The 16,759-nt window shown below is 46.7% G+C and overlaps 1 protein-coding gene across 11 annotated transcripts in view; it reads left to right on the forward strand.

Moving 5' to 3' along the window:
• Window positions 1-16,759, forward strand: part of PLCH1 (phospholipase C eta 1) — a 58,107-nt gene that overhangs the window by 11,810 nt on the left and 29,538 nt on the right. For 2 of the 11 annotated variants that reach the window (XM_042042310.1, XM_042042307.1), the window contains exon 1: window positions 14,749-15,026. The exons of 5 other annotated variants lie outside the window; for them this stretch is intronic. In XM_042042310.1, the coding sequence (XP_041898244.1) occupies window positions 14,945-15,026 (82 nt within the window). In that variant the 5' untranslated portion in view covers window positions 14,749-14,944. Of the gene's footprint in view, window positions 1-6,502; window positions 6,953-14,463; window positions 15,027-16,759 lie in introns of those variants that run through there. 4 more of the 11 variants (XM_042042309.1, XM_042042312.1, XM_042042302.1 and 1 more) reach the window with 4 other exon arrangements.

Here is a 16,759-nt window from a genome sequence, read left to right on the forward strand (position 1 = left end):
GCTCCCCCCGATCGCCCCCCCGGGGCCGGGTCCCCCCCGGGGCTGTCAGTGACGGACCCACCGCGGTCCGACCGACCCCTGGGTCCCACCCCGTGCTGCCGCCGCTCGCCCCTCCCGTAGCGCACGGCATTCCCGGGCAGACGGAGGGGACTGGCTGGGAGCCCTCCCCCTCCTTAAGTTCGGCTGCGGTGCTGCCTGAAGCACCGAACCCTGCAGAGGAGCAGCAGCTGCAGCACAGCTGGGGACAGAGCTGCTCTGGGGATCGGTGCTGGTTGTGCTTTGGATGACACGGGCTCGGGGGCTCCAGCAGGTCTCATCTAATCAGACAGCTGGACCCCTGTCTGCTGAGGGAGTGACTTCCTAATGCTGTTCTGAGGGGCCCACATCTTGTATTCTCTATTCCCTTTGAGGTCAGTAATTAAAACCCATCACTTTAGGGCAGATTTATGGCACTATTAATAACAGCAGCACAGAATGGCTATGAATTGAAGATAGAAATACTCGTCTCATTCAAAGCAAAGGTAATTTTTTTCCCTAGAGAGCGTACATCTCCATTTCAGTGTGTTTGTTAGGACTGGAGAGGTTTGCAGCCCACTGTAAAACAAACTGTATGTGCATTTTTGTCACTGTGGTTATGTCACCATCGATGAAGTTAATGGCTTAGTGGGAGAATTAATCGTTCGTCAGTCTGTGAATCTTCCTAATGAAAGCCAATTCAGAGAGAGCCCCATTTTTCCCTGTACTGCTTTTTTCCTTGCCCATGGGCACTTCTAGTTCTATTTGGGACACCAGAAGAATGTTAATAACTTTCTGTAAGTAAGTCTGACAGTGGTGTTGTCACACTAATTCATGTGTGTGCTGCATTTGGGACTTGTGTTAGAGGGAAAGTGCTGTCATCTCCAGGCACCACCATTCTGCTTCTCCAATGAAATGGATTCATTCCTGGGATTTATCAGGCCACTCGTGTGGTCCCACTGGTTTTGGTGGGGTCATGTTCCTTCAGAGTTCCCTCTGACCTTGTGGAAGGGCTGTGTTCACCCAGGTGCCCCGAGCACTTGTGGCCGTGTTTTGTGAAATGCCTGTTAATCCCTGTTCTCCCCAGGCAGCTCCCTGCTCTCCTGCACCAGTGTGTAACTGGAGCAGCTACACAGATCTGTATTTGCAGCTCTGCTACTCCAGAATAGTGAAAGAAGAGTCTGGTCCATGCTCTGTGACCTGAGGTGGTATTTCATCATAGAGCAGCACCATGTCTTTACCCTGCTGATGGTGTAAAGGCTGGATAATGATCCATCAGCACAGAGTCCAGTAATCCATGACCAGCTATTGAGAGATGAGTCTGCAAAGTGATAATCATCTACAGCTCAAGGCATAATTAGCAGGAATCCTAGACCAGAAAGATTTCACGGTTTAGTTTTTTTATCTTTGATTCATGACCAGATAAGATTAACTATTTTTCCCTGACAGAATCCATCAGGGGTTCCCATTTGTCTCCCTTAACCTAAACAAGACACTGCAGAGACAGTTCCTTTCCCTCTGAGTGTACTGAGGGGGCTGAAGTCCCTGTGGGACAGTGACAGAGGTGACAGTTCCCACAGCGTGGTGTGAAGATGTGTGCATGTTCCAGGAATTAGTGTGGTGTTCTGATGCTCCAGAGGAGCTGGGTTCCTCCAGGGCTGTGCTGATAATTCAGGCTGCTCCTATTATCCAAGTGCACCCTTTCACTGGGAGCAGTGGGACTGTTCAGTTGCCTCAGGGCTGTCTGGAATTGAACCTGTGAGCTGAAGGAACTGCTGCACCTCGGGTGCAAGCCAGGTGAAAGTATCCCATGGGGTCGGCTGGTGTTCTTAAAAAGCCTGGGAGTATCTTTAGAAGGACTGGAAGTGTCTGCAGAGGTGCACAAGAGGAATTTTGCTGCCCAGCTGTGCTCCTCTCTGGTGTTTGTTTCACACCCTTGTGGCACCTGCTTTGCTTTAAGCACCTGAGCAGATGATGTTTCATTTGTTCACCTCCCGCTGAGGAGTTCAAATGCAAGAACTCGTGGACTGCATAAATAAAAATGCTGAAGTTCTGTGTTTATTGGGAGTGGTTTAATTGTTTTATGTAAAAAAACCAAAAGCTGACCAAAAAACCACCAACAAAACCCCCCAAAAAAACCAAACCTCCCCCCAGAAAAGGAAAAAAGGCTGAGCTTGCACCAGAAACACCCCACTGCGCCTGCAGCCCTGTTGCAGTGTAGTGCCCCTGCAGCAGGAGGATGGCACCTGCCCCGTGGGATGCATTAGTGTGGGATGTCACATCCCTGGATGCGCTCAAGGCTGGAGGGGGCTTGGAGCACCCTGGGATAGCGGAGGGTGTCCCTGCCCATGACAGGGGTGGAAGAAGATGAGTTTTAAGGTCCCTCCAACCCAAAGCACTCTGATTCTGTAATCAGGCAAAGGAAGGTGGAATTTTGAGTGTTCAGGAGTAAGATGAAGGTGGTGGTACGTCAAGGCCCAGCCAAATGCAGTTCTGGGCAGCAGTGTTTGAGCAGGGGGAGCTCAGGAACAGAGAGAAGGGCTACAGAAATGGAGATGAGATTTGTTTAGCTTGGGAAATCAAAGACTGAGAAGGGATGTGACTGCTGGCTCTGAGTGCATTGCAAAGAGAAAGCTCAGGGAGGAAAAGGCTTACTTGAACTGATCGGGCAAGTTGGCACAAGAGCAAGTTGAAAGTTGTCCACGAGTGTATAAAACAGGCACAGGAAAAACTAAGGTACTTTGAGTGGGAGATTGACTAGTTTTGGAAAAACTGTTACAGCATTGCATTTGTGCTCTTGCTCTGAAGTTGTAAATGTGATTAGTAAGCAGTGTATTGAGTAATGGGAAATAAGGCTTGGAACACTGTCTGTGGTCCCAATTCAATGCCTGTGTCCAGTGAACTTCAAATACAAACAGCAGTGCTCCCATTCCATTCAGGAGAATGCTGCTGTACGTGGATCAGGCTGCTCTCTACCAGGTTCTAATGATGCTTTGAGACACTTGCATGTTGTTAGACAAGAAGTATTGATACACAGTTGTGGGGCTTTCCATGGGGCTCTGATGGGTTGTCTTTAAATAATGACTGACATTCATGTGTGTAATGAACTGGTGTGCATCCACATTGCCTAAGGCTTTCTCATCATTTTATAATTTTATTAGGAAAAGCTGCTAATGGCTGCATTTGCAGGATATTAAAATTATTATCTGTTTATGTCTCAAATTTTTGGTTACAGAAGTGGAGGTTGCTGCTGTGCCTTGTACTCTGGGGAGTCTTATCTGCCCAGAAGCAAAAATGTCAGTTTTCTTCATCAGCATCAGCAGCGAGATACAGCAGTGTGTGTGCACACAGAGAATAACAGCCCAGACACGGGGCTGCGGGTGAGCTGTTTTAGCAATTTCTGCAGAACGGAGAAGACAAGCAATTAGAGTGTTTGGAATAGCCTTGAGGATTTGATGAACCCACTTTCCTTTTTCTTCCTCTTGCAAGCAGTTCCAAAATACAAAGTACAGCATCCCTCTAGGCGTGGAAGAAGAGATCTTTTTTTTATTTTTGAAGGGGTTTTAAGCTGTAAATGTGCATCATGTTTTGTTTGTTTGCTGGCAATAACAATGTAGGAATGGCTGTGAGCAAACATTCATCTGCTTTGCTACTAGATGGTCGGGGCTAAAAGTATAAAGGGAAAAAAAACCCCAAAGTGTATGGAGCGGCCCTTCCTGTGGCTCCCAGTGCCTCCCAGTCAGCAAGGCAAGTACTTCCCCAGCCAAAACTGCATCTAGATAATTGCAGTTTTTATCATTGCACGTGATAGTTTTATTTTTTCCATAAGAATTTTGGAATTCGTTCATGCTTGTGACCATCTGTGGGAATTAACTCCAAAACTTGTGGTGGTTGGTGTGAACCCTCAGGTTGGAGGGAAGCAGGAATTCAGGCTGTCACAGATGGAGCAGGTTGTGTTGCTCCATTGCTCCACCTTGGAAAGGGAATTGCCTGGAAGGTGTGAGTGGGGGCTGAGCCTGACAGGACACAGGTCCTTAAGTCATGTTGGGCACATCCTGGTGGCTCTGGCTGTCCAACATCCTGCTGAGGAAACCACAGAGAACCTTTCCTTGCTTCAGTGACCTTGGACTTTTGTGCAGTGAGGACATAAAATGCCTTCTGTTGTCCTTTTTATGCAGTCAAGTGGTCTATTTTGGTTATTGGAGCACAAGAGTTTTGGGGGAGCAGTCCTAGAGCTTTGCCAAATTGCACAAATCCTTCAGGCCTGATGTTTGCTGATGGGCAGTGCTTTATAATTAGCTCTGCTGAAGCCTCGTGCAAGGCTGGGGGCACAGCTACAGATGCCAGATGTGGGCTGCAGGATTCAGCCTTTTATCTCCAGAGTAGCTTCAGCTGGAGTTTCATAATGATGCTGGGAAAGCAGAATGAGTTAGTAGTGCAGGAATTTGTGTTTTGGATCATATTCTGATTTACGTGGTGAAATATCCACAATTCATTCCTTCAGACAAACAGATGTAAATGAAAATGTGTTTGCAAGGAGAGCATTAAGGAATTAATGTACTAAAGTCCACTTAGGTTAAAGAAGGGCCTAAAATGCCTGAAAAAACTCTCTCTGTTTTGTTCAAGAACTGTCTGGATCTGTTCATGAAAGGAGTCTCATGTGGTATCTGTCTCCAGACAATGGTTGAGTTCTAATGCCTAGTATTTTTCCTCTTCCATTTTTGTGTTTCTCAGCTTTCCATAGAACCATGTCTTCATTAATGATAAATGAGTTGATAAAAGCTTAAATCTGATAAAAATGATAAGTTTTCCATGCAGCTGATACAAAGTTTTATTCATTGCTGACTGACTTTTCACAAGGAGGTTGTCTCACAGTATAGGTCTAGGATTACACTTGGATGATGATTATGAAGATGTTGTTATCTCCTTATTTCATTATCTATTCCCTGTAAGAGGTGTTAGTTCTCTAATCAGCTTTTCTTGCTATTTAGCAGAATTAGCTTTGTACTGGTTTTCAGCTATTTTGACAGTGATAAAGGAAAACCCAATGAGCTAGAAAATGAACCTGCCTCTGATGCTGTAATTTCCAAACTGTTAGTTAAATCATATTCTCATTTATTGGAAAATGGATGTTTTGCAGTAGAACTTGCAGGGTTGTGTCTCTCTCCAGTAATCTGAGCCTTGTGAGGTGTGGGCAGAAAACCTAAGTAGGAAAAACAGGAGTGGAGGTGAGTCTGTTACCTTTCCTGCCAAACCTTAGCTTGGGACTCTGCAATACCCATGGGACAGCAGTGGTGGTTGAAAAGATCTTGACTTATGGTGATCATCGATGGCAGTCAACTACAGGTAAAGGAAAATGAATTTTTTGTTCAGAAAGCTTGTTTGTCACCTGTTACCTCTGAGACTGTTAGAAGGGTGTGTGCTGTGGCTCTGCAGAGCATTCCCAGCAGGAGCCTGTGACCCCTGGGAGCCAGGAAAAGCCAAGCAAACCAATAGGGTTTGGGATTAGATGCAAAACCTGGCTTGGCACTGAGGAGTTGTCATGGGGATTGATTTTATTATTTTTTTTAAGTTGAATAAACCTACAGATATACCATTTGGCACATGTCATCTGAATTACATAAAGTCTTCATTTGTCTGCTGTCATGTTCTTCTATATAACATGCTTGAATTTCTAAAGGCATGTAGCCTTTAGGTATGTCTGGTTTTAAAATGAAGTCTATTTTGAAGACAAAATAATGAAAAATATTTTGGTGATTGTGTAAGGTTTCTTACAGAGCAGCTGTGGTGTTGAAGGTGCTTGTGTATAGCTTGTCTTATAATTAACAGAATGGTAGGAGTGTGAGTAATTTGCATTTAACACATTATCAGGTGCAATCTGATATAACAATAATTAAACTATACAGCAATGACAGTTTATTTTTTGTTGTTGAATTGCAGCTATAGCACATCAGGTCATTTCAATGTACACACATTGGTAACTGTCTAGAGGCTTCAGCGAGGTGATTTCAGCCATGAATGTGGTGAGCTGAGGTGGGAACCAGAGCTGGGGTAACGCCGTGGCCGCGTTTACTTCTCAGAGTGGGACTTGTGCCACCTCCTGCCGTCCCAGCCTGAGAGTGCCATTAGAACCACAGCTGGGAGCAGCCAAGAGATCCTGCCCTGGGTCTGGGGCCTTGTTTCACATTCCAGGGTGCTGGACATAGGCTATGGATACCCTGCCGTGTGCTGAGCTCTGTTGTGGGGGCTGTGGGAAGGTTATGTTAGCAACAGCTAAGCAATAATGATTTCTCAGGAAGTAGAACATGTCAGCTCCTCTTGGATCTTGTCTCTCATCCCACTGGGCACAGACCCAGGGCAAAGGCATAGGGATTCTCCCCTCCCGCTCGCAGAACCCCTGGCTGCAGATGCGGGGGGTTACTCTGGACTGGGGCTGGATTTCCCCTCCTGCATCCAGCCTGCGTCACTCTGCCGCTCCTTAGCTGGAGTGTGGTAATCCCTGCCCGCCCAGCCGCCCCGCTGCTGCCCGTGGGATTTCCCTGCGCTTCCCGGGGCCGAGCAGCGCTTCCCGGAGCCCGGAGCGCCTGCGGTGCCCGGAGCGCCGTGCGGGGACACGGGAGCAGCGCCGCTCCGCAGCTGCTGCACGAGCAGATGCTGCCGGCTCCCTCCCAGCCTGCGCTCCTCGGGCGTGAGCGAAGTTATCTGCTCTCGCCTCTGCATCTGTGCTATGGCTCACTGAGGTTTCCTCGCTCATCCTGAGGAGCAGCGCTCGGCTGTACTTCCAAGGATTGCTTTCCAAATGTGTTGGCTCTGAAGACATGAAGATGAAACGGAGCCTTTCCTGAAGGGAGAATTTCCATTCTGCTTGCCAATAATGTACGAGTTACAAATTTAATGGCAGACCTGGAAGTATATAAAAATTTAAGTCCAGAAAAAGGTAAGGATGTTTGAGTTTGGAATTGCCATAGGACGAGCTCATAACATTTCTGGAAATGCTTATAGAAAAATCAGGTAACTTAACCCTTGTGATTGGTAAGTTGTATACAGTGTTTGTGTGGACATTGTTGGTATAACAAATGTGTATCTATTCCTGAATGTTTAACAAGAAAACCTGGTGGGTTTATATTGACTTGAAAGCACATTTCTCCATGAAAACATGTATCTTGTATTTGAGATACTGCTCTTATGATGAGGAAAAACTGCACTTCTGTGTTAGCTTAAATTACTACAAATGTGTTTGCCTTGAATAAAAACATTCTTGACCTTTTCATCTGTTGGGAATTTTGCTGTGGCTTTCAGTGGAGAAGAGCTTGTTGATTTTTTTTTCTAGTAGCACTTATAAATAGTATAACACATTTGCAAGTGATGTGTAAAATTTGACTGAAAGCATTGGATGAAAGATGCCTTTTCAAGAATTGCAGGAGATAGTACAAGAAAGGAAGACATCTTGAATAACTTTCTTCAGTATCTTGTAGTTTATAATGTCCAATTTTGTTCAGTTTAAGTCAGTGCTGAATGGAAAGTGGCAATTAGCTTAAGCCTCTAAGTGGATAGAGAGTAAATGCTGTAGTGAGAAGGAGAAATCATGGTAGATTAAAGTTAATTTTTGTATTTTGCTCATCGTTAGGGATGTTGGATTATGTTCTTTTAAAGAAAACACATAGAAAATACATTTAGCAAAGAGCTTTTTGCCAGAATTAGGTAGTTCAGAAGACATTTTTGTGACAAGATTATATGTAATTTAAAATCAAACAAACTAATCTAAAATAAAGCCACCAAAAGTCATGGATCATACTTTGAAATATCATCTTGCCCATTATAAGATGCTAAAAAAATTTCAGGGCAGTGTTGGTGGGAAAAAAAATGCTCTTTTTTCTTTGTATCTGTCATGGTTGATTTTACTGGATATTTTTTATCTAGAGAAAGTTACTGGGAATAGACAGAGCTATTGTACAAGAAACAGCCTATTTTGGGCAAAAGTGAGTTATTTGTGGATGCCCTGCAGGGAGGGCTGCCTGTGCTGGAGCTGCTGAGCTGCAGTGCCAAACACTCTCACAGGTGTTGGGTACCCAGAGCTCTCCATGGAGCTTTGGTGGCCATGGTTAAAGAAGGGCAGGTGTTACTCCATCTGCCTTCCGAGGTGGAGGAGGTAATGGATATGGCCCCATTTAATAATTCACAGCAGCCAGCTCTCCTGGAGGGCTTGGGAACAGGCCTGCAAGGAAAGCATCAGGTTCAAGTTCTGAATCTTGTGGCAGTGTATGTGTAGATAAGCACATTCCACACCGGAGAACTCGGCTGAGGGTAGAATTCTGCTAGAGGTTATTCTGCAGTCCCTTCCTTACCCAGATGTAATAGCAAGGCCAAATTCCAGTTGGCCATCCTTGGTTGTGGCAGTGCCATCTCTGTGTGGGGAGGCCAGTGAGGGCTGCAGAGCAGTGAGTGGGTGTCCCGGGGTGTCTCTGGCACCGAGGTTTGGCCGCTCGGAGGTGGGGTTGTGGCTGGGCTCCGAGGTGACCCATCGTGGGCGCAGCCCTCGCGGTGGCTCTGTACCACCAGGAGCGTGTTCCCATACTGGATGGTGGAAGCAGGCAGGGTGAGTGAGCCCCGTTTTCCAGGCTGGCTGGGACACCAATCACCCTGCATGGCTGGTGTGCCAAAGGGTGCCCGTGGGATAACCCTGGAGAAAGGGATACCCGGCCCCGATGAGCGCCCGCGGGAAGCAGCAGCTCCAGCAGCTCAGCCGTAACTTCCTGGGTGGCTGTGGCCACTGCGAGTGGGAAACGCTGGAGCTGGGAGTGGGATCAGCACTGGGACATGGGGCACACACCTCCCTTGGGGCTGGGCCTTTGGCTGTGGGTCGTGGTGCTTGGTTTTCTCAGAACACCAGGGATGCAGCTGGCACGGCCGGGCTGAGGAACAGCCATCAGCTCTGTCAGGGCTCGTTCCCTCACCCAGGGACTACAGCAGTGGCTTGTTTAATGCCCTTATTGGTGCTGCTTTGGGACTCCTGTGCCTGCAGCTGTCCAAGCACCTGTAAAACAGGCACGAGTGTAGATTCTGGAATACTGATATGTAAAGGAATTAGCCTGGAACAGCAGACTGGTCTGAGTGGATATGGAAGGCATTCATCTCCTTCTGGGAAGAACTCTGGGTCATCCACAGGGTTCATTCCAATAACAGCTTAAATCTGTCTTGGCAATAAATGTACTCACAGTAAGTTAGCACGTGCACATGGCAGCTTTGTCAGGTTGAAAGCCTCGAGGTGGTTTGGCATGTCCTGAAGAGGCTGCCCAGTGTTGCCCTGAGTGCCACCTGACTGGAGTGTCAAGGTGGGACACCACAAAGTGTCCCTGCCATGGCCCTGCTGCGGGTTCCGAGGGTGCTGGAGCTGGATGCTGATGGCTCCAGGGGCAGTATCTGATCAGATCTGCACAGGATGTGGCTGGCCAGGTAATAACAAGGTTATGTGCTTGCTAACTACTTAGTGTTCGTGGTTTTTGGTGCTTATAAATGAAATCTACTCTTTTTTCAATAAATCTACAGAACACTGCCGTGGTGTGAGGGGGAAATGTTGTTGCTGTTTGCTGAAGAACTGTTGTCTTTCCAAAACTCTGGGGCATAGATTAGAACTGTTGAGGTAACTCCTTCAGTGCTTTGCTGGAGACTGAGCTGGCCCAGTCCGTGTTGGGGTCAGCGCTGGCACTGTGGTGGCACACAGCAGCTTGGGGACACCAGGGGCTGGTGACCAGAATGTGCTGGAAGAAACCTTCCCAGCTCTGTCCAGCACTGAGCTCGCTGCAGGAGGTGTGTGTGCTGGCTTTTCCTCTTTCCTCAGAAGCTCGTGCCTCGGAGGAGCATGTGCTGCTCCGTGTGCTCCTGGCATGACTGAACTGGGAGTTGTGAGGAGCCCCAAGCTGGCTTTTCCCTGGGAGTGCCAGCAAACCCGGCTGTGGGGCAGGGAGCTCGAGCCTGTGCTGTGGCAGGTTATCGATACCAGCACAGCAGAGAATGGGCTCAGAGGTGTTCTCATGTTACCAATACAAACATTGATCAGCCTGAAACTCAGATGCACAAAACAGCATCATTTTCAGTAATAAGATCACTTTGGTGTTTGAGACTGTCAGTTCATTGTTTGCCCACAGATGACTCACTGTCGGTGACTTGCACCGAGGTAATTTAAAATAGAATAGATAAACGTGTTTCTTTAGAAAACGACTATTTCTGAGGAGTGTGAATAAATTAGTTCATATCATCTGTTGCACTGCAGTCTCCATTCATTGCTTTTAAAGGTTAATTAACTTCACCTTCCATTCTACTCTGCTTTTTTCCCCTTCTTCCTACTCTCTAGCCCAGCCCCAGGTGTGGCTTTGTTTGGTAGCCTGCAGGGAAGCAGTGCTCCCTCCAGCCTGGCTCCAGGCCCTGGGGACTGGATCCCTCTTCCAGCTGTTCCTGTGCCCTGTCGTTCGCTCCCCTCCGAAGGTCGTGGTGCTGGAGAGGGGCCGAGGCTGCTGTCACACACGGCTGTTTGCTGATAAATGTGCAGACATCACAATTGACTGCTTGCACCGAGGCTGGGACAGTTCATCCTCTGCATGTCTCTGTGTGGGCACAGGAGCAAGCTTTAGGAAGGGTCTTCTGGTGGGGGTGGTTTTTGCCTATCTTTTGTTAAATTGGTGAAGTGGGAGGTGTGACATATAAAGGGGGGTGTGGTGAATGAGGGGGTCTTGCCCTAGCTCAGTATATTGTGGTGGGAATTGTATTTGCTGTATCATACAACACAGGCAGGCTGAGAACAAGGTCTGGTGCACAGCTTTATGATCCTTATTTATGTACTTACTGATTGTTTTAGAGGGCAGTATGGGATTCTGGCAGAGAAGGAGCTCGTGGCTTACTGTTCTCCACCTCTGCATCCAGAGGCATGGCTCCTGGGATGCCTTTCAGACTGCTCTGCCAGTTGTGAGGCCTCAAAGGAGGAACCCCTGTCTTGGCACTGCAGAGGTGACTCAGCTGCAGCGAGGAGGGATTGCCCTCCCGAGCAGAGCTTGCCTGGCTGGGGGAGCCCCCAGGGTTTCCTACGGGGACATGGACACAGACCCTCCCTCGGGATGGTGCCTGGTGCTCCATGTCATGGTCACACAGGGGGGAGGGTGCTGCTTGTCCTGAAAGCCACCCCGATCTGGCACAGTGGCACTACACACCTGTGTGCTCATCTTCCCCTTGGCAGGGGCAGTGGAAACTCTCCTCCTCCTTCTCTTCCACCTCCTGCTTTTTCCACATGCTCTGTAGTGTCATAATCAACTGCTGTGCCCCCCCTGCTGAGGGATCCTCGAGAAAGAAAGAGGATTAGGATGTGCAAACTTAACTGTGTTTGCTTAATAAATCTGTGTTCCTTGTTCACCCCATTGATGTGACAATGTGCTTTGGCAATTTGCCATGTTTGTGCTGTTCAGTGTTGACAAAGGACTAATTCCACCGTCCTAATGGAAAACTCACAGTCCTCAGCGATGCTGTGTTGCAGTGGCACCAGGGCTCTCACTGGTGGGCAGCTCTGGACAGCTCTGGTGGAGTTGTTTCTGAAGAAAGGATGAAACCTGGGCTAATTGTTTGAAGATAGTAAGTGGAACTTTGCTGAGCTGGCAGAAGGAGGGGTCCTTGGGCAGGGGTGGAAAACTTGCATTATTTATGGTCTCCAACAGGGGAGCACAGCCCCTGTAAAAGGGGCACTGTCCTGGCAGGACATTTCTGCATTGCACAGTGCTCTGTGAAGCCTCAATGAGGGAACAAAGCTTGTGATTAAGGATCATTCAGGCTCTTTTGGGATTATACTGTAGTGCCAAGTTTTTGTTTGGATGTTTCTGGTTCCTTTCTGATCTGTAAGAGCAAAAGAAGAGGGGGCTTCAGTCTGGGAGGGGACTCTGGATTCTCCCATGGCAAGAATAACTAAAGGTTGTCAAGGATCAGCTTGAGGAGGCGAAGAGCAGAAACCTTTCACTTGTAATGAGAAAATAAGATGAGTTATTGGTCATCCTGGAAGCATTGACCTGCAGTGTCAATAGGGGAGGCTGAAAGAGCAGTTCTGTGAAATATGTGTTACTCAGACGTGACTTCTACGAGCTGCTGCTCCCAAGTTTTTGGTTTTGTTTTGGAATTTTTGAAAGAAAAAAAGATGCCACCAGACAGTTACCAGATCTACAAAGAGCTGAAACGTGCTGATAGGTTTTGGTTGTGCTTAGGGTTGTTTCTCCGTTCTGAGTAGTGTATGGTTTTGTTCTTAAGCGTCACCCCTTTTTTGTTTGCGTATTATTTAGTGACTTTACAAGCATGAGCTACTTCCCAGAGTTAGGGATTTCCTTTGCTTAGGCACCATTCACAGCTGTTTTGAGTAGTCTCAGCTTGTGTTTGGTTCCTTGTTTTGATGCTCTGCATCTCCAGGGCTGAGATGAATTGCCCATGCCCTTTTCAGCCTCTGGTGTCTCTGCTGGTGCTGTGTGACTTCCTCGAGGGTTTCTTGAGATTTGCAGAAGTGTGAGAGATTGTCCATCTCATGTCCATGGACTTCCCAGAGATTACCATTAAATCCACTGTAAGAAGCTTAGTGTGAAATTCCATGAGGCTGGAGGAGCTGCTGCAAAGCAAATTAAAATCTGGCATAAAATAGGAGCTGTGGCTATTTAAACCAACCCTGCCTGGGGCTGTGGATTGCCCCAGACCTGCATCTGCCCTCTCTGCCCCTGGGCTTTTTGGCTGTTATGTAACATCCCAACAATCAGCAACCTGATGACATCAGTGGTGTGCTGGATATTAGTGCTGTTCTGTGGGATTTAGATAAAATGTGCTCTCTGGGGGTGGACCTTGGGAGAAAATGGCTTTAAATGGCATTACTGGAAGGGCAAACTTAGTGCTCAGGATGAGTAAATGATGCAGAACTGGGAGGTGAGAGCAGCTTGAGAGCGTTGTGGGGTTCTGGGGTTTGCTTTGGGGTTTGGTTGGATCCAGACTATCTTCACTACAGGGATTGGGACAGTTCAGTTGTGTGCTGGTCTCTGTGCAGGGGTGGAGGCTTGTTTGGAAAGGACCTTTCAGATCATGAAGTCCAACCATCAGCCCAGGACCACAACAGTGTTCACCACTAAACTTTCTCCTCAAGGGGCACATCCACATGGTTTTCAAACATTTCCAGGGACAGAGACCCTACCACTGCCCTAGGCAGCTGTGCCAGGGCTTGACAACCCTTCACAAAATACGTAGTAAACCCCAAAATACTGCATGCAGGGCAGAAGAGCTGCTGCTGCAGTTATAAAAGTAACTCCTGTATTTTATGGGTTCCTTTTATCTCTTCAAGCTTAATGTTGGCTTAATGCAGTTGATGCCCATCGTTTAGAAACCCAGTTTATATCCTCTTTCATAATTATAGTTCTCAGTGTTTGGTAATGCTCTTTATACCTTTTTTAATCTTTTTGTTTTGTCAGATGGCTGTAACAGTAAGTCCATAAAAGCAAGACGAGACCAGACCTTTTGTCATTTGGTTGCACTTTGAAATATTAATTTCTTAACATGCAGTAGTATAACAGGAAAGCAAAAGAACTGTTTGTGGACAGCAATAAGAAATTTGTTTCGATCTTTGATTTTAAAGAAAAATGATCTGTCTCATAAGAGTGGTGTAACCTTAATGCTCAGTTACAGGACACTGTTCCTAAAACTATTAAATATATTCACATTGAGCTGTATTTGGTTTGTTAAGGGCTAATTCTATTAATTTACTAAGGGTTTGCTGTGCACACCTGAACTGTTTGCATGTAGCATGTCACACACTCTGCCCCTTGCAAAAATAGCTTTTACTGGCTGTCCTCAAGTGAGGAATGAATAACTAATAAAATAATAATAATTGCTTAAAGCCTGATGTACCTGCTCTGGCAGCTTTGTTGTGCTGCCTCTCAGAGGCTGATGGAGATGGGGGTGAGATGGTGCTCAGGGGGAGCTGATGCCCCTGTGGAGTAAACTTAGGAGAAGCATCAGATTTATTTAGCTGAGACTTTGCCCCTGCATGTGCCTTAGTGCAGAGGAGCCACAGAATGAAGTGTGTGCAGGGACCTCTGGAGCTTTTATGTGTTCAAACAGTTAACATCTCTTTGCAAGAAAGGGTTCTTTGAATGCACTGCTGGAAAAAAGAGAATGTTTTTTCAGTGAAATTTTGCTGAAACTCACTAAAAAAGGAAATAAGTTCACCCAAAACCTGCGTTCCATCAAGATTTTGCTGTAGACTCTTGGCAGTAGAGTTGCTGCTAATGCTTAGGTAACAGTGTTTTCTTGAATAACTGAACCCTAAAATACAGCAGCAAAAAATGGCCAGGATATTTATTTAACTTTGGAGAACATGTTTTATGGGAGGGGGTGTTTGCTTCACTGCTGGGATGTGCCCTGTGTAGCAAAATGCTCTTCTGTTTGTCTGAAAATGCTGCTCAGTGTAATGTCTTAATTCCCTAAATGATTTCCTTCTGGTATCAACTGTAGGGTCCTGCACAACCTGAAGTCTTTGTGGTGAGGCACAAGAGCAGGCAGATGTGTCCTCATCACTGTGACTGCTGGGAATTGAATCAAATCGGAGGAATTCCCAGCTCCTCGGGATCGAGGGAATGGCCGTGGCTCGGGAGCGGCGCCGGGAGGTTTTGCAGGGATTCTGGCGGGGCTGATGCTGGGCCATTCCCTGGTCATTAAACCCGAGGGCACAGGGCTGGATTAGAGGCGAGGGGATGGAGGGTAGCACGGGCTGATTTGGGGGATTAGCGCTTCTGGAGCGGCCAGAGCTGTGGCTCAGAGTGCCCGGCAGCAGCCGGCTCAGTCAGCGGCCAGAGCGGCGTGGGCAGCAGGACCAACAGCATCTGCCCGGCATCCCGCACCTCAGGAGCATCCCACTGCCCAGGGCTCCATGGCTCTCCTGCTGGCTTCCGAGGTCTACCACGTGCTGGGCAGCGTGGCCACTCCAGAGAAGGTCGAGCTGGCACAGATGGGTTTGTATCTGGTTTACCCTTGGCTACAGAGCAGTTCCTCCCCAGAGGAGAGGTTTGTGCTGTTAGGAGTGATTCTCATGGCTGAACTAAGGATTAAAAGGTGCTATTTGAATTCAGGTCTGTATTGCTTTAAAGGGTTATTTTGGGAGGAAAAAAGTAGACTGGTCTTTCATTATTAAATCCCATTAAACTCTAGGCTGTCTGTTGGGATGATTTTAGACTGTCAAGTTTGCATAACTCTGGAAACAGAAGTGACTGTAGTATTCAGGGTTTTTAAATTTTAAATTAAAGCTTTAAATATCATAGAATCATGGAATGGTTTGGGTTGGAAGGGACCTTGAAGACCACCCAGTTCCAACCCCCTGCGGTGGGCAGGGACACCTTCCTTATACATTGCATAGACATAATTTTTAATTTAATCTTCCAGATTAATTTTCTTTGATCTTATAACATAAACTACATCATGTTCTAGTTTAACCTAATTAATTTTCAGACTTTGGGCAAAAAATGCACGGCTAGTCCTTGTATTAAAAAAAAATCTTTTAATGGGAAACATGTCTTGCTTCCTCAAATTTTAATCTATGTCTGCATTGAGAAGCTGCTTCATTTACTTTGTATTCCTGATTTATCTACAGGATTAGATGTTTTTCTGGAACCAGCTTCCCTATTCCTTAGTGAAATCCTTCCTGAACTGCTCTTCTGGAGCTTTATTCTGCCCTGCACAATACCTTCCCTGATTCAGATGCTAATGTGTGGTGTCTGGCAAGGGACTGGCATTAGCATACTGAGAATAGATTCGAAAAAGACCTTTTTTATTTGCGTGCTTATATTTTATAAATAGCCTGAAGGGGAGGATGGGGTGTTTTGTAAATGGTTTGCAGAGCTGAAATCCAGTCGGCCCATGATTGCTGTGGCATTTCCATTACCCCAGTCCCTTCTTGAACGTGGAGTCCTTGTTATTAACACCTACACAGCAGGAATGATGCCATGAACTCTCTTACATGTTACTATTCTTTAAATGTTTGAATTCCCACGGTATTTCCTTGGAATTGGGAAAGCACAAGCAGCAAAGATGGTGCTTCCTGGGGCACTGGACCTACTGCAGGTGGGGTTTGGGAAGTGGAGGCTGTTGAGCTATTGGGCAGGAACTGGGTTTCTTCCACTCTGTGAAAGAAAGTGTTTTAAAATCTATTCCCTACAACTGAAGTCTGCCTGAAGTGTGAATGTGACTGCACCTATAACAATTACAAATGTGATGTAGAAATGTTTACGCAGTTGAAATGGTGAAGAAGGAACTGGATTGCTTTTTATGTTTCTTATTTTCCCCCACGATTTTGTTGGCTGCAGTTACGTGACTGTGGCCCATTCTCTGCTTTTCTTATATTGAATAAATGCAGTCTTCTCCCTTCTGCCTTTTGCTGGCTGTCCTCATCTTAGTGAAACCAGGCTGGGATTTTTTCTCTGCCAACTGAGCTGATGCTAATAGAGAGACTTATGTGAGAATTAGTTCTTTTTGTAAGACTTTCACCAGTAACTGCTAACCTTAAGTGCAAAGAAGCAGATTTTCTGTGTTGAGTAGCTTGTTGCTAAACCTCTTAGTGAGCTAAAGCCCTGCTGGAAGTGATCTCTTTATTAGTGAAATCAAAAGGTGCTGGTGGTGTGTGTGCCAGGCTGATGGAGCAGGGCACGTTTGTGTATCCAGAGACACAGGGAGGACCCCATTTCTGTGCTGG

Source organism: Corvus kubaryi, unplaced genomic scaffold (genome assembly GCF_017639235.1).
Source record: "Corvus kubaryi isolate FWS band 111438036 unplaced genomic scaffold, C.kubaryi_AGA036_p1.0 37397, whole genome shotgun sequence".
NCBI classification, from domain to species: domain Eukaryota; kingdom Metazoa; phylum Chordata; class Aves; order Passeriformes; family Corvidae; genus Corvus; species Corvus kubaryi.